Raw genomic sequence first — 17,263 nt, 5'->3', positions numbered from 1 at the left:
AACAGCTGTAATAGAAATTATGTTTGCAAAAAGCCGTCAACCAGGAAAGACAAGTTTGGTGCTGCTGCTAAATGCAGTGAGTCATATCGTCCTCTGTCTAGTTGGGCAGTGAATAAATAAATAAAATTTAATGAATCAAATAATAGGATTCATAGCACAAATCTCACAGATGCATCAAATATTATATCAACTACTGCTAATTGTCCTTCTCCAAAACTGAGCCCTAGGTGTGCAAAGTGCTTTACATATAAACAGATCTAACGTAGCACAACTCTACTGTCGAGTCCAGCAATACAGTCTGAATCTTGCATGGACAATCTGGAAATAATAGCAGCATACAGCCATTAGTAATCCCACAAAACACCTACTAAATCTGTTGACATATACATTAATTTAAATTGATTTACTGAATGTAGTTTCCCACAAAACAGCAAACCAGGTGGCATTATAGATTCTGGTTTGTATCCACTGCTGGTCATACTAAGAGCAGATCAATTTCAATTAATGGGCATGACTAATTTCGGTCCATTAGTTACAACGGGTGTACTCTGCAGAGAACTTAGCTGGCTACAACCATCTGTTGGTACTTTCTGCTTCCACTGGCACAGAGAATTTCCAGGCGCAGCGTTACCAGGTTCAATTTTCTTTAGATGAGAGGACATTGGAGATTTAGGCTGTCTTTGTGAAAACTGGTTAATTTATAACTCTACAGAGCTGATTAATATTCTACAGCCTTTTAAATATGTTTGGGGGGGGTTGTATTGTTTTGTTTTGTTGTTTTGTTTTAACTATTAATTTGTGCTTTTTCCTTGTATTTTTTATCTTGTGAACCGCACTGACATCTTATGATGAAGGGCAGTATATAAGTCACCATCATCACCATCATAATTAATAATAATGTGCTATATCAGCTCTCCTGAATGCAAAGTAGTGCCAGAAACTGTAGTATCTGTCAGCATGCAGAGGGTCGCAAGGCCAGCTGGCCAGCCCCAGCTGGGTGGTCTCCTTCGGCCATCCCACTGCGAAGACCCATCGGCCTCTGCTCCAACGTAAGTCAGCAACCCAGGCTTCAAAGTCAGGGCACTATATCAGCCGAGCAAACTGCGCACACAGAATAGGTGTGAGGCTTGTGGAAGCATACTACAACTACGGATTTATTAATCATAAATCAGGACAAAGAAACACATTGTCTCTCTCTTTGTCTTCTCAGAGAAACAGAGAGAAGCAAAAGCTATACACACAACGGAAGTTCCCAGCAAGCTGTGCTGGTATGTAAACAGACATGTAACATGCAACAGTTCCATGTCTGCAACTAAAGGTGGAATAGAATTTTCCAAAAGTATTCACCTAGCAGTTTAAACCTTATTAATATTATAAACATGTATCGATAAGTGAAGTGTGGTATCACACACTAAGCTTGGTGCTTGCCGAGTCGGGTTTAATAATCTTATTGTAGTTTAATCTGGAAGACGGAATGGTCCATTGCACTGTAATCACAGGAGTAGATTAAAACACAAGTTAGATAAAAAGGCAGAAGAAGGAGCCTTGCAAATAAACCCTTAGAATGCAACAAAAGCAACCAAATGCAACTGCTGTCAAATCTCACTAGAGGGCATCAGTTTCCTAACCAAAGATGGCCAAATATATATATATGTTTTGCTTCTTTAAAAGAGTAGGGAAGTTGAAAAGACAATGTGCCAATGATTGTAATCCCACTGTACTGTTTACAACATTCAGCTGGAGCTTGCCAACACTGGGCAGACTTGAATCAGCAAGTTCCTGGTACTATGCATAAGGGAAGCCTAGCAAAAACCTTCAGGCAATAGTGAAGACAGTGCATAGTGATAACAAGCTTAGGCAAATCTGAGCTCTGCACATTTCATTACAAAAATACAGGATGGAAGAGAAGATACTGCAAGGGGAGGGCACTGCAACACGGCACCAGACTTATGGCCCGTGTGTGCATGTGTGTGTGTCCCTGCTCTAAAGTGAGCAAAACACACTGTTGACCTATGTGATCCAAAGGGGATTACAAAAGACAGTTGTTATGGATGCTATTCAGTATGATCAAGTGTAATGTGATGCATGTCGGGGTAAAAAAATCTTAATTTCACGTACACATTCATAGGGTCTGAACTGGCAGTTATGGCCCAGGAACAAGACCTTGATGTACCCCAGCAGATAGTTCACTGGAAATCCTGTGTGCGGCAAATTCCATGCTTGGGATAGTTAGGAAAGGAATTGAATATAAAACCTCCAATATCGTAATGCTGTTATGCAAATCTATTGTGCGACCACAATTGGAATACTGTGAACAGTTCTGGTTGCCTCACCTCAAAAAGGACATTGTAGAGTTGGAAAGGGGGCAGAAAAGAGCAACCAAGACAATCAACAGGGTGGAATGACTCCTTTATTAGGGAAGGTTGCAGCGTTTGAGGCTTTTTAGTTTCGAGAAAAGGTGAATAAGAGGTAACAGTTTATAAAATTATTTTGGGAACAGAAAGTAGAAAGAGAAGTCCTTCCTCTCTCAAAACACCAGAATTTGTGGACGCCCAACGAAGCTGAATGTTGGATGAGTCAGGACAAATGAAAGAACGTACTTCTTCATGCAGTGCATAGTTGAGCTATAGAATTCCATTCCACAAGAGGCAGGGGTGGCCACCAACCTGGATGACTTTAAAAAAGAATGAGACAACATGGAGAGGCAAACAAAGAAAACATCCAACAGGACTTCTGAGACTTGTGTTGGCCTTTAGCTGCAAAACACAAAAGCTGAAGTCTTTGCCTGGCTGTAAATTCTAATTTCTTAGAGTGGGGGGGGGGAGCTGTCATTTGTGCAACTGATTCCTGAAAAACTTCTTGCAAGGAACAGAAGTGTTCCTAAAAGGATTTACTGAGTTTCCCAATTTCTGGCATGAATGTTGCATATTTTTTGTTTGTGTATGTTTCCAATTTTTTAAAATAACTAAAAATAAACATTTTTTTTAAAAAAGAATGAGACAAATTCATGGAGGCTCCTAGGCTCTGTCTTCATGGTTGGAGGCTGGATGTGGGAAACATCGGTATGGAAGAGTGCTCTGGTTCTCAGGTCCTGCTTGCAGGTTTCCCACAGGCATCTAGTTGGCCACCCTTAGAGCAGGCTGCTGGCCTTTGGCCTCGTCAAGCAAGCTCCTATGTTTTTACTCACATGCACTGATACGTAATGTCCAGGCAACTAGTGGACAAAATTGTAACCTTGCCAAATAATGATGCCATTGTGGTCACTTCTCTAGGATATGGATACCAGTTCCTTCAAACAGTTTGCTTCTCTCAGAAAAGGAGTTTCTTAGCATCGTCACAAATGGCACCAAGAACAATTAAGTACAGGTACGTATCTGTAGAAAGTGTTCTCAAAAGGGCAAGAGCAGGGAGCATAGCCGTGGGCAGAGTAAACATCTGGGACGTTCCTGCAGTGTACTTTCCTGTTGGCAGCATATCTCAAGATCCTTTGGCATGGTAGACTTTCATCAAAATAATATAAATAACCCCTCAACTAGCTAGCTCATATACAAAGAAACTACAGTGTACCTCGGGTTGAATACGCTTCAAGTTGAGTGCGTTTGAGTTGTGCTCTATGGCAACCCGGAAGTAACGGAGCGCGTTACTTCCGGGTTTCGCCGTTTGCGCAGACGCTCAAAATGACATCACACGCATGCGCAGAAGCGGTGAAAAGTGACGCACGCATGCGCAGATGTGCCGTCGCTAGTTACGTTTGCTTCTAGATGAGAAAGGGGCTCCGGAACGGATCCTGTTCGTATCTAGAGGTACCACTGTACTGACCTGCCTCGCTGCTCATGACATTACAATAAAATCACCCTTGACCAAAGTGGACAGGAAGGGCCTTTCTTTCAGTAATCCTCGAACGCATTTGCAGCTCCACCGCACAAATAGCAACGCAAAACCAAAACTCAAATCCTTTTCCCACTTAAGGACAATTTCCTAGAATCCAGGTGGATGGGTGCAGAAAGGAGCTGTGTGTGACTCATATTGTTGCGAACGGGGAAGAGGAATGAGGATGTCTAAGGAAGACGGGGATATTCAACACGGACATGTTGAATGGGATGTTCACTCAGTATGCTAATTAGCCGATTTAAATATGCGCTGTCTTCTGCCGCGGCCGAGTCCTCTCTCCTTTTATTCCTGAGCTCGCCCGGGATTCAGGTGGGAGGCTACAAAAGCAGGTAATATGATCTCAAACCGCCGTCTCCCACTCCGAGTGCTCCCGAAGAGAAGCGATCGGCCCCTCTGAGAAAAGCCAGGCTGGAGTGGCGCGGACGGAGAACTTTGGGAGCATTTGGGATTTGAACTCAACAGGTAGGCGATCGCGAAAGCGAGATAGGTTTCGAGGAGCATAAAGACACAGAGATCTGCGAGTTTAAGGACATGGATGAAGCTGCCAGTTCTTCGGAGGGGAGGCGGAGGGAGGGAGGGAGGGAAAATTACTGGAGCCCACACCCTATGGCACCTTCGTGACCCGAGCAACGTGCCTTCTCCACTTACGCTTTCTGTAGTTCTACGTTGGGCTTGATCTTCCGCAATATCGGCTGTTAGATCTGCCCCTCAACTTGTAACGATGGTTTGGGGCTGGCGAGGGAGGGGGGCTTAGCTTTCATTAGCTTTCATTAGTTTAAAGAAGCAGGAAGTGGCGGCGGGTGCCATCAATCGCAGCGCGCCATGAACTTGAAGTTTGCGCACAGTTTTGCTCGAGAATACCTTCAGCCCAAGATTCCCAGGGCGCTGTATTTTGCTTATGTACTCATAACAAAAGTCAAAAGCCTAAAAAACCGTGTGTCCACAACAGCAGCAGCCGCCCATTTGAACATCGAAGGGGAAGTGGGGTGGAATTCGAGGTGCGCTTCTGGGAAGAGAGGGCTGCTGGGGTTGGTATCGGGTGCGCCACAGTCATTGTTTTTTTGAAAGCGGCTCAGTTTCGTCCGGCTAAACTGCCCCCCCCCCCCGAGATGCTGAGCAAGAGCTATTGTGCCTACTGGCAAGGAGCCAAAGAACAGCGCGACTAGCCTGGCCAGTCCAAGCGGGCGCTTTCTGGCGCAGCAGAATTTTTTTTTTTTTTTGCATTTCTGGAGCAGGATTATTATTTTTTTATGCATTTCTGGAGCAGGAGCCCTTCAAGCCCATAAGGGGCGTTTCAGTCACATGGTACCACATAGCCTAGTTTTGAAGGGAGAGAAGTAGCGTGGGGAGGGGGGGATCTTACTGTTTGAACAAACCCTTGATCATGCCCAGAAGGAGCTCTGTGAACCCTGGTCAATATCATAGTAAAAGCACATGTCTAGTTTCTGTCATGCTGAAGCTCCGTGTAATCAGTTTGGAATGTTGTCCTTGACAAGATTCTACATGTGGGGGTAATGTGCTGGTGATCGAAAGGATGGACGGACACATGAAGTAGGACCTAACTTATGTTATCATGTATTTTTTTTCCCCTGATGCTGAAATTGTTGGTTTCAATTGCTGAGAACAATCCATGTAATTATTATTATGCAACCAAGATGAGGTACATGCTAGACTGGTTTTATGGGAGGCCTGCAGCCTAATCTAAAGCAACTTTCATCTAAATGTCTTGTAGCGACTTGTGAATGATGTTAACTGCAGCCAATAAGTCAATTTTTTTGAAGTTTGTCAGCAATTTATCCATTAACAATTTAAAAAATATTATTAATTTGGTAACTTTTTTTTTTACAGGTACCGGGTTATGTTCTTTTTTTACATTTTGCTCCTTCAGCTGGTGCTAACGTTGCTTGCATTTCCTCACTGCTCAAGACAACTGAAGGAATCGGATGCAGTGAAAGAAGGTAACTTTGTGCATAAGCTATGGCTTCTAAACACAGCTGAGATTCTCTTCCCAATCCAAAATTATAATTTGTTCACTAAAGCTTTACTCTTCCTTCATTAAAAAGGGTCTAATTGTGCGTACGGGTGGAGGAAGGGAATCACCCAGATACTATTGTTAAGATAGTTCAAGAAGTAAGTCATTCCTGTGGGGTGTATGAAATCAAAAGAATTTATTGCAACAATCAATAGTCATAGAACAACAATCTTAAATACACATTGTTCTGGGTTTTAAACTGCACCCCACCCAGGCAATTGCCCCATACTAACATGTTTTGTTGGAAACCATAGGCCAGAATTGTTTCTGGTTGGCCCCATTGCAGCCAACAATATGGCCATACCTGGTACATTTGCCAGATCACCACTGAACTGCAACGCAAGCCGAATCTGGCATTCCCCAAGCCCATCCTTAATCAGTGGCTATACCAAGCACCTGCCAAACTCCAACAGCCATAGTGACAAGTATCCTTTATTTATCTACCACATATTCCACAAATACATTTCTGCTCAATCAGTGGCGTAGCGTGGGTTGTCAGCACCCGGGGCAAGGCAAGTAATTTGCGGCCCCCAACCCGTGGATTTGCGCCCCCTAACCCGTGGATTTGCGCCCCCTAACCCTAACCCCCAGATGTTGCGCCCGGTGCGGCCGGCACCCCCTGCACCCCCCACACTACGCCACTGTGCTCAATGTAGTCATAGAAAACCAAGACCTCTGTGGTGCAATGGGTTGGTGCAGTGGTGTCCAAACTTTTTTCAAAGAGGGCCAGATTTGATGAAGTGAAGGGCCATAAGGGCCAACCAAAGTTGTTGACCTTTTTTAGGATTGAGGTTGTTGAGCTTTTTTTTAGGATTTTACCCCAGGAAATAAACTGTCACAGGGGCCGGATTAAACCGACCCCAGATTAAGCGGGCCCCCGAAACAACGGACTTTCGACATGCCTGGTTGGTGCATCTGTGAACCAGGGATGGCTGCGGATAGGGGGTTGGGTTGGGTCCCTTCCAACTCTACAATCCTATGATTCTAGAACAGTCTAAATACAATAGTACAGTAATAATAATAATAATAATAATAATAATAATAATAATAAAATATTGCAAAGTAAGATGAGGAATTCGACAATTAACAGCTCATTTAAAATACACCAAAAAAATAGTAAGTGTACCATGTTCAAATAAGCTAGCTAACAATGTCCATCACTTCCACAACCCCCGATAGCCCCAAACTGATGGCATTAGTGCCAAGCAACCCACCCCCATGAACGTTCATATACATAAGACCAGAAACAGAGTAGTTCCCTTATGAAGGCTCAAGGGCTAAGGGATGGGACAATGCAAGTGGAATCATCCACTCCCAAGGGCACAGGGTCTCCATGCTCTTGCTTTCTTCCCCTTGCTTGCTCCCACAGAATTCATGATGAGTTATGCTATATTTTATTTTATTTTGCAGGAAATTGTCCTCCTGAGGATTCACTGCAATTCTACCATGGTCAATTAGAAATATATCACTTTTAAATTAATGGGTTTCATCTGGTTATATATATTTGTGTGTGCTTTTGCCACCTAAACATGCATTTATAAGTATTAGTAACCATGGAAGAATTACAGGGAAACGTCATTTTATGAAGTCATTTTCCTGTTAAAGTTGTTCGTATTCAACCTGCCCTCAGGCTCCTCTCAAGTTCCCCACATTGTTTCAACTTAACTTGACACATTTCAGTCCCACCTCACCTGGAAAGGTTTACTCCCTTTGACACGTACCTCTATTCTGGCTTCTAAAGGCTGTTTATAACTTCTTCATCCTGAACACCTCTAATATGGCTCAAAGTGACATCACTGTCATAGTTTCATAAGTAACTTGTGTATATTATCTGGGGCTGAACAATGATTGTGGCTCTCAAAAGTTCTTCTTCAGGTTTTTCTTAGGCTACTGGCTAAAGATTTCTGTTTTGAAATATAATCCACTGTTGTTAAGAAGACAACAAGCCTGCAACTTAGGCAAGGGTTACATTCCAAGGATTGCACCTAGAACCAAAATCACATATAGTCAATACACATTGGGTTCAATGGTAAGTAGGATTGCCAAAGTCCTTTTTCCCAGGCGCCCACCCTCTTTTTATTTTTATTTTTAATTGTTTGCCGAGCGTATAAATCTGAATGTGCACAAGTTAAATGTGTGCATGTTGCAAACTTAAAAGTCCATTAGGTCCAGTCGTGGCTGACTCTGGGGTTACGGCATTCATCTCGCTTTATTGGCCAAGGGAGCCGGCGTACAGCTTCCGGATCATGTGGCCAGCATGACTAAGACGCTTCTGGCGAACCAGAGCAGCACACAGAAACGCCGTTTACCTTCCCGCCAGATTTATCTACTTGCATTTTGACGTGCTTTCAAACTGCTAGGTTGGCAGGAGCAGGGACCGAGTGACGGGAGCTCACCCTGGCGCAGGGATTTGAACCGCCGACCTTCTGATCAGCAACACCTAGGCTCTGTGGTTTAACCCACAGCGCCACCCGCGCCCCTCTTCTTTCCTGTCATGTGATCCTCAGAGTAAAGTATTTTGTTAGTGGAGCTCCTTTTTCAGAAACTAGGGATATACAACAGTTTGTGGGACTCTGCTGGTTTCCTTGAGAAAAACCATGAGAGTAGTCTCAATTTTACTGACATCTGTGGCAGATTGTCTTTGTATCTACCATGGCATGATTTATGCCACCCACAACACTTTTCCGTTATTAAATAGTAAGGTTCTGGGGCGATTGCAATTGATGCAATCCTTCGAAAAGATACTGAAAGAGACCACAGGCTTTCTAAAAGCACCCAATAATAACATATTTTGGAATGGGCCGAATTTTTCACTTTGCAGCCACCCACTGTGGACAAGAAGATGGATGTGGTTTTGGGGTGTCAGTATAAACAAGTTTTTTACTCAGTGGCCCCCACAGAATCCCTGAAGCAGTGGCACCTGACACAACCTCACAGCATCAGCACTAGGGATGAAACGTCACAGTTAGATACAGGAGTGAATTCAGTCTAGTCTTGACACAAGCAGGATTAGATAGAAGGATTACTGAGATAACTGAGGGTCAGATTACAGGGCAAGGGGCAGGTAAACAGGAATCTGTGGCAAATAGAAAATCTGGGGAAAGGCTTAAGAAACAAACAAGGAGAAGCAGGGGTGATTGAATTGAATACCAGCAGCCTTTTCCTGCTTGCTTCTGCAAGAGTTTCAGTGAGGCCAGAGCCTACAAAGCTAGGGCAACCATCATGGTCACATCATCAAAGGTTCTGTCACCTGGGACTCAGCTATACAGCTGCAAATAAAACATTTAAAATGTGTTGTAAAGTGCAGTATACAAATGTGACACTAGATGGTAACAGCTATGCCAAATTCAATGTATTTTTCAAAATGTTATTTTTAAAAAAGTATTTTCACAGCATTTTTTTGTATGTGTGTAGATTCCACCCTAGAGGCTCACCCACTAAAGCTGACTAGTGGATGCCATTAACCAAACATAGCCTTGGAAAACCCTGTGTTTGATTTGAGCCCAGTCGTTATTTCCTTGAGTAGATTATGTGCAAGTGCTTTATATAGCTCCAGATCGCTGCAGTATGGCATTCAGCATTGGATAACCTTTTCACCTATAAAGGCTAAACCATGAGTAGGCAAACTAAGGCCCGGGGGCCAGATCCGACCCAATTGCCTTCTAAATCCGGCCCGCAGACGGTCTGGGAATCAGCGTGTTTTTACATGAGTAGAATGTGTCTTTTTATTTAAAATGCATCTCTGGGTTATTTGTGGGGCATAGGAATTCGTTCATTCCCCTCCCCCCAAAAAATATAGTCCAGCTCCCCCTCACAAGGTCTGAGGGACAGTGAAGCGGCCCCCTGCTGAAAAAGTTTGCTGACCCCTAGACTAAACCATAATGACAAAAGGAGTTCCATTTTTAAGGCCTATGTAATACTCAAATGGGACGTGGGTGGCGCTGTGGGTAAAACCTCAGTGCCTAGGACTTGCCGATCGTATGGTCGGCAGTTTGAATCCCTGCGGCGGGGTGAGCTCCCGTCATTCGGTCCCAGCTCCTGCCCACCTAGCAGTTCAAAAGCACTCTTAAGTGCAAGTAGATAAATAGGGACCGCTTTATAGCGGGAAGGTAAACGGCATTTCTGTGTGCTGCGCTGGTGCTGGCTCGCCAGCTGCAGCTTCGTCACGCTGGCCACGTGACCCGGAAGTGTCTTCGGACGGCGCCGGCTCACGGCCTCTTGAGCGAGATGAGCACGCAACCCTAGAGTCGGACACGACTGGCCCGTACGGGCAGGGGTACCTTTACCTTTTAATACTCAAATATGATCTACTGCTGTTTTTGCAATAATATGAAGTAAGTAATGTGTGAGCCACACATCACGCAGCCTCCTAGTGTGACTTGAGCAAACATAGGTGGTTAGAAAATGTGGTTGTGAAATATTTTGAATCAGCTCTGCTGATTCATATGTGACTTCTTCCATGTGACTATGATCAAGGGACTCTACTTGGTGTGTCTTTAAAGCATCTGTGAATGGAAATTTTCCACCAGTGTGTTTGCATTCCAGTGCATTTTCTTAAAGGCCATGTTTATATATTTAATATAAATGTTGCTTTAATTATTTTTTCAGTGTTCATCTCAACAGAGGAAGCCAATTTATTCATTGGACGACACCTTCTATACAACAGATTTGACTTTGAACTAGTAACCCCAGGGAATCTTGAAAGGGAATGCAATGAAGAATACTGCAATTTTGAGGAAGCAAGAGAAATTTTTGGAGACCAAGAAAAAACAGTAATTGCTTTATTTTTGGTGGCCTATAAAGGAGATATTTCTAAGGTCAATGTTTAGGACTACATCATGTGTACATATTTATCATTTGAGAAAGGGCACAGAACCCATTGTGCTTATGGGTGAAATTGTATTTTTATTTTTATTTTTTTTACTGCTCTTAGAATTGAAAGGGTTGTGCCGCTCAAACTAGCCCAGGTCTAGTCTTTCTGAACCGTTGTCTGAGCCATTATGCAGAGGGGGAAAGTAATCAGCCTTCTCCAATTGGTTGCTTTGGATTCCAGCTCCCTGAATCCCTGACCATAGGCTACGGATCAGCAAACTTTTTCATTAGGGGGCCGGGCCACTGTCCCTCAGACCTTGTAGGGGGTTGGACTATTTTTTTTGGAGGGGGGAATTGAACGAATTCCTGTGCCCCACAAATAACACAGAGGTGCATTTTAAATAAAAGGGCACATTCTACTCATGTAAAAACACGCTGATTCCCAGACCGTCCGCGGGCCAGATTTAGAAGGCAATTGGGCTGGATCCAGCCCCCGGGCCTTAGTTTGCCTATCCATGCCATAGGCCATATTGGCTGAGGCTAATTGAGAATAGTCCAAAATGTCTTGACAGGCAACAGGTTGAGGAGGGCTGAACTAGCTCGTTAAGTGTTCATAGAAGAATTTACAAGTGAATCCAAATTCCACTTCCCTCACTCTTTGGTGCTGCACTCACACTAGGCTTTATGTGCTACTGTTATTAGGATGGGTACGCTCTATCTCCACAAAATGGATGGGGGCAGCCTTGGGATTAGCCATGCTGTTATAAACTTTTTTGGTAAATGGGGCTAGGTGATGCATTTCACAAGAGAATCATCAAGGAAATGTTTCTAACGTAGTAGAGTTTCTTGACGTGCGCAGTGTGGAGAAGCTTTTCCATATGTGCATAGATTTTTTCTTTAAAAAATAATTGAAGGCGTGTTCCATGGTGACTCGTTTTGTCTTGCCACCAAAGGCAAAATAGGAACATACAGTGGTACCTCAGGTTACATATGCTTCAGGTTACATATGCTTCAGGTTACAAACTCCGCTAACCCAGAAATAGTGCTTCAGGTTAAGAACTTTGCTTCAGGATGAGAACAGAAATCATGCTCTGGCGGCGCGGCAGCAGCAGGAGGCCCCATTAGCTAAAGTGGTGCTTCAGGTTAAGAACAGTTTCAGGTTAAGAACGGACCTCCGGAACGAATTAAGTACTTAACCCGAGGTACCACTGTAATTCGTTCTGGAGGTCCATTCTTAACCTGAAACTGTTCTTAACCTGGAGTTCAACTTTAGCTAATGGGGCCTCCCACTGCCGCCGCTGTGCAGTTTCTGTTCTCATCCTGAAGCAAAGTTCTTAACCCAAGGTACTATTTCTGGGTTAGCAGAGTCTGTAACCTGAAGCGTCTGTAACCTGAGGTACCACTGTACTGCTGTGCTGCCGCTGTGCCCCCACCCTGCCACCGCTACCAGGGAAGCTGAAAAGTGCCACCCTGGCAAGCTCACCCCACTACCAGCAAAGAAGCAGCACTGTTTTCCAGCGAGATTTTGCAAGATCTCAATGGAAACCAACACCACTTTTCCCCCAGAGACAGAGGAGGGTGGAGCACCTATGGGTGCTGCTTCTTATGCTGCCTGAGATGGCTATTTTAAACCTCCTCATAGGTAGGCCAACATGTACTGTTACTAGTTATCTTTTAAATCTTTTATAGCAGAACTGTAAGTTTTAGGTTAATACTGCATACACAAGTACATTTAAATCACATTTTTTTATCCCAGGAATCCTGGGAACTATAGTTTACACCACACAGCAACTCTTCGGCTAGGAAAGCTCAGACAGTAGAGCATGAGACTCTTAATCTCAGGGTCGTGGATTTGAGCACCACGTTGGGCAAAGATTCCTGCACTGCAGGGGGTTGGACTAGATGACCATCAGGGTCCCTTCCAATTCTACGATTCTATGAATTCTCAGCACCTGCAGTTCCAATTATTCTTTGCACAAGATGCACTTTAAATGTATGGCGTGTATGCACTATAAACTGCTTTTTCTTTACCAATACACTATTTTAAGGTTCAAGCTTGATTTGTGACAAAACAGCAAGCATTATTCCTTTCGCAGGGGAAAATGTGTCTTTTTTAAGTTCACAAGAAGGAGAGGGAGGAAAAATCTCCCTCTCTGAGGTTTACCATGGGGCCAATTAAGGTTTGCATATTTGAGCTTCTGATTTGGGGCTAAGTATATGCCAACTTTAATGTGCTCTTTGGCCTTAATTGTGGTGAATGTTCCTATGGTAAGAGTGTATGCATTGTCTTATTTTGCATCAGACATTGGTCACTCATTATTCTTATATTTTTAGAAATTGCTGTTTCTGAGTTGCAGAGTAGCTCTGAGTATGTTGTCCATATTAGCACGTCAAAGCTTGGGAGCACCAATAAGCTTAAGGACAGCCTGTCAAACTGGAAGCTATGCCCAGAAGCAAAACAGTATTCATAAAGCAGAGGTTCCACTATAAAAATATAAAAATAAACATATTGTGTGCATGCACTGTAAATGTATGCATGTCTCATCAAATGGCTTCTTGGGGAACTTGCTGCTGCATGATGTACTTAGGTTTCAGTCTTTTGAAGGGAGTCCTTTTAAATCCATGTGACATGCAGCTGCATATGCTAGTCACGGGGTGGGGGTGGGAATCTGCCTCAGACAGTTGTAGCAAACATGCTTAAGAATCATATTCTAGTAAGTATTCACTTATACCAGCATGAGTAAGTATTTATCAATAACTAGAAGTTGCAGTATAAGCCAATTACCAGCGGGGCTAATGAAGTGTTTTATTTCCGTCTTGACTTATGCACAGCTTGTTGCCTTTCTCTCAGTCCAATTTATATATACTGATAATTAATATTGGTATTAAGGCAGGTCTTAAAACTTCCTTAACCAAATTCCACCCAGAGTTAATCAGTGCGACTCTTGTAACTTCAACCAAAGTTAAATTCTTAACTGTTTTTTTTGGGGGGGGGCAGTTTTTGTTTTTAATTGCTGCTAGAGATTTTATCTCAATTATATTGTTTTTCTTTACTATCTCAGATATTATTTTGGGAGAAATATACCATGGAGGGTCGTGGCAGATATCAAGGTAAGCCAAAATCACAGGTCTTTGTGGTTTCTATTTTTGTTTTCTATTGCAGATACTTTTAATCCACCATCCAAACCCACACTCACCTCTGCCTGGCAGAGCAGCACTGTCACCACCACAGTACCACCACTTCTGCTGGCCACAAGGAAAAATGCCTTCTTGCTATGACATCCCCTAGGTCTATTGCCATCACATAATGGCAGCAGAGCTGGCTCAAGGTTGAGTGGATCCTTTGCTGGCCCAGTTCCACCCTCCCCCAACCCTGAAATGCCCCACTTCAGGGAGTCCTGCTGACTCCTGCCAGTGGGGCCTCTGCCCACCTGCCATTTACATTGGGGCATTCCTTGTTGGTGTATCTGGGCAGGGCTGGGTGGAGAGACACCTCTGCGTCATCCCAACCTCCTCCAGTGTCATAGACTAGTTGGACGCACAGGAATGGTGGGAAGAAGGTTCAGAGCCCAAAAAGTAGCGGTAGGATGTAGAAGAGGGAGAAGACAGGGGTGAGGTGGTGTCGGAAGCGGAAGATGTAACAGGGCTTAGTGAGCTGGGGGAGTCTGTGGCAGAGAGAAGTCTGATCTAATTCTGATCAGAGGCAGAAGCTGAAGCAGGAGAGGAGGGAGGCCAAGAGGCAGGGATTATTCCTGTTGTTAAAGAGGCATCGGTGTCTGCCCCTCCCGTTGTAACAAGCATCTTTCTCTCCCCTGGTCTTCCAGAACCAGGAGAGGCATGAAAAGGGTGGAAAAGATAGCTTCACACAACCAGTGTCTTACATTGCTTGGGAAAGACCCTGGAGAGGAGGGGACTTAGGCAGCTATGGGGAGGCGGGATAATTTAGGAATAGTTTCAAGACACTTTTTTTTTATGGCATAGTGTGACCCAGGGTAGATCAAGAATATACTCAGTAATTCTGATTTCTGTACAGAAGAGCAAGCAATGCGGAAGATTGATGTTATGGGACTTTTGACTGGCTTGGTCGCAATTGGAGTACTGTTGATCATAACTGGGTTACTTATTTATTTTCTGTGCCAAAAGAAGTGCAAACAAAGACATCTACCACGGTAAGAAAATAAGTTTTGTAATTTCCAACACTTTGTTCAGTGTATTCAAGTTTGACATGGAAGTTTCTGTAAGCCGCCCCCCAAAAAATTATGGATGCAGCATATATGTGTGCTGTATGTTTACTGCCCATTTGGGTTTGTGCTGTGCAGATATTTATCTATCTGAAGCATTTGTACCCTGCTGTTAGCCAAAAAAGCTCCCAGGGTGGCTTATACACAATAAAAACAAGACAGTCTCTACTTGGGAGACTTACAAACTAAAAACATACAAGGGAAATAATGAACAGCTGGCGCAGCTCAGGGACAGGCAGTTCATGAAGGAGCCCTGCTTCCTATTTCTCCCACTGAGGCAGTATGATGGAATGGCTGCCCACAGATGACAACTGAGGGGAGATGAGGCCTGATGGAGCTGTCCTGTCACAGCAGATTGAATGGAGTGAGCACTGCTTCCCAGCTCTCCCACTGCTGGAATGGCTGCCCCCAGGAGACAGCCTTGCTGTCACCTGTCCCAAGGTGATATGCCCTGGGGCTTAAGAGAAAAAAATGGGAATAGGGTATGACTTACCAAATAATCTATGGATTTCGACTTGAACAGTTGAATCCTTCAGAGCTAATAGATTTCTGAAAATAATCCTGCTGTATCCTAATATATGGAGATTTGGATGGAAATAAGGTATGTGAAATTGTTATGACCATGGAAGAGCATGAAGATCAGTGGGCAAAGCTAATTGCTGAGGTTTGTGGGAAAGATAAAGGCAAAATCTGGAGTCAGTAACAGGGAATAACGAACAGAAACATGGGAAAAAGCCTTATACTGATTCATACCATTGATTCATCTAGCTCAGAATACTGACTGCCAGCAGCTCTCCAGAGCTCCTGACAAATTGTCCCTCAGTGCAATTGTTACGAATTGTGATGTGGGAAGGTGACAGTACTGGCATCTGTGACATCAGCACACACAGCCCCGGCCTACATTTGTCCATGACATATGTACTCTTTTAATTCTTCAGAGGTGATGTGCCCTTGTCCAGTGCTGATCCATATGCTTTAGTAAAATGGGGTTAGGGAACTATACCAGCACAAATGAATACCGTACTCCCATTCTATGCCACCCTGTTCTCTGAGCGGCAAACAATAGCCACTGAAAATATTGTACTCCCAAGAAAGTGTAGTTCAGGTTCTTCTCTCAAATGAAGTTTTGGACTCTTATACCTAATCACCACTCTGCCATTCTTAAAAGTTTTGCTTTTATTTTAGGGATAGAAGCTACAGGAGGCAAAACTCTTCCATCATCTTTCAAAGACACGAAGAGATTTCCTTAAGCCCTGTCTCTCCATGCACAGAACACAGTGGATTGCCAACTTATGAACAAGCAGTGGCACTAAGCGGCAATTGTGAAGTTCCACCACCGCCATATCCAGGCCCTTCAAGAGGGCTCAGGGCATTCAAGAAGTCTCTCTCTCTTCCTGTTTAATTAAGAAACGGGGCTTGTAGAATGCTTGAGAATTAAGTTGGAGAGAAGAAGCTGTCTAGCTGAAATGTTGCAGCATTGTGCTTACTTCAGGAGTCTTTCACAGGGTGAAAGGGATACAGCTCTTCAGAGAGGAAGTGAAGTGTGTCAGGTGAACAAGGAATGCACCCTTAAGCAATGTGCTGATGGCTAAGGATGAATGACTCCTTTTGTTATGCTTCATTTTAGGTGCTAAAAACTGTAGTGAACTCCTCTGATGCATTCTGAGCCAATTGGTGCAATCAGTGCATTGATTTGCCAGCCTTTCTGTCTCTCACCAACTTAGCACTTTCATTATCAATTTTTTTTAAAGCTGCATTTTTTAAATTAAAAAAACACCAATTCAGATTGGTAATAAAGTGGGAATGATAATATGAATAAACACAGGATCCTTGCTTTGAACTACTTTTAACCACAATAAAAGGAAGAGCTAGTAACATCATATAAATGGAATGTTTCTCTAACTCTGAACAACTTAAACTGTGTTTCTTAAACTAGCAATAACAGATCTTTAATTGAATGGTGCTTCCTCCTCATTTGCCTCTCAGTGCGCATTAAATCATGAATCTTAATGCATCCGATGAAATAGGCCTTAAGTATTACCCCAAGTTACAGGTACATGAGGGGAGAAGGAAGAAGAACAGAAGCTGAGAGAAAACATGCTATTAGCAGTGGCCATTCACAACACAGTCCTGGTATTGGTTAGCTAATTAACATGAGGTGGAGTTATTAAAACTTACATTGAAGCCACTGAATTAACTGTATGTTTGCATACAGGTTATAAGTGCAGGTATATTTGTTGCAGAATACTTACACAAGTATGTTCTCTATTTCTGGGAGCAATGTTAA

The 17,263-nt window shown here is 43.5% G+C and overlaps 1 protein-coding gene across 2 annotated transcripts; it reads left to right on the top strand.

Annotated features, from left to right (window-relative positions):
• Nucleotides 1-4,063: 4,063 nt before the first annotated feature.
• PRRG4 (proline rich and Gla domain 4) lies at nt 4,064-16,934 on the top strand. Of its 2 annotated transcripts, none has more exons than XM_083600180.1 (6): nt 4,064-4,353; nt 5,740-5,849; nt 10,532-10,740; nt 13,798-13,846; nt 14,769-14,904; nt 16,162-16,934. In XM_083600180.1, exons 2-6 carry the CDS (start codon nt 5,750-5,752, stop codon nt 16,376-16,378), a joined length of 711 nt encoding a protein of 236 aa, XP_083456306.1. In that variant the 5' UTR covers nt 4,064-4,353; nt 5,740-5,749; the 3' UTR covers nt 16,379-16,934. The 2 variants fall into 2 exon arrangements, with proteins under 2 accessions (XP_083456306.1, XP_083456307.1); XM_083600181.1 differs by having other exon boundaries at nt 4,069-4,353; nt 10,532-10,695.
• The last annotated feature ends 329 nt before the right edge of the window (nt 16,935-17,263 follow it).

Source organism: Podarcis filfolensis (genome assembly GCF_964270895.1).
Source record: "Podarcis filfolensis genome assembly, chromosome: 1".
NCBI lineage: Eukaryota > Metazoa > Chordata > Lepidosauria > Squamata > Lacertidae > Podarcis > Podarcis filfolensis.
The sequence above is the reverse complement of the archived record's forward strand: the minus strand, read 5'-3'. Positions and strand labels throughout refer to the sequence as shown.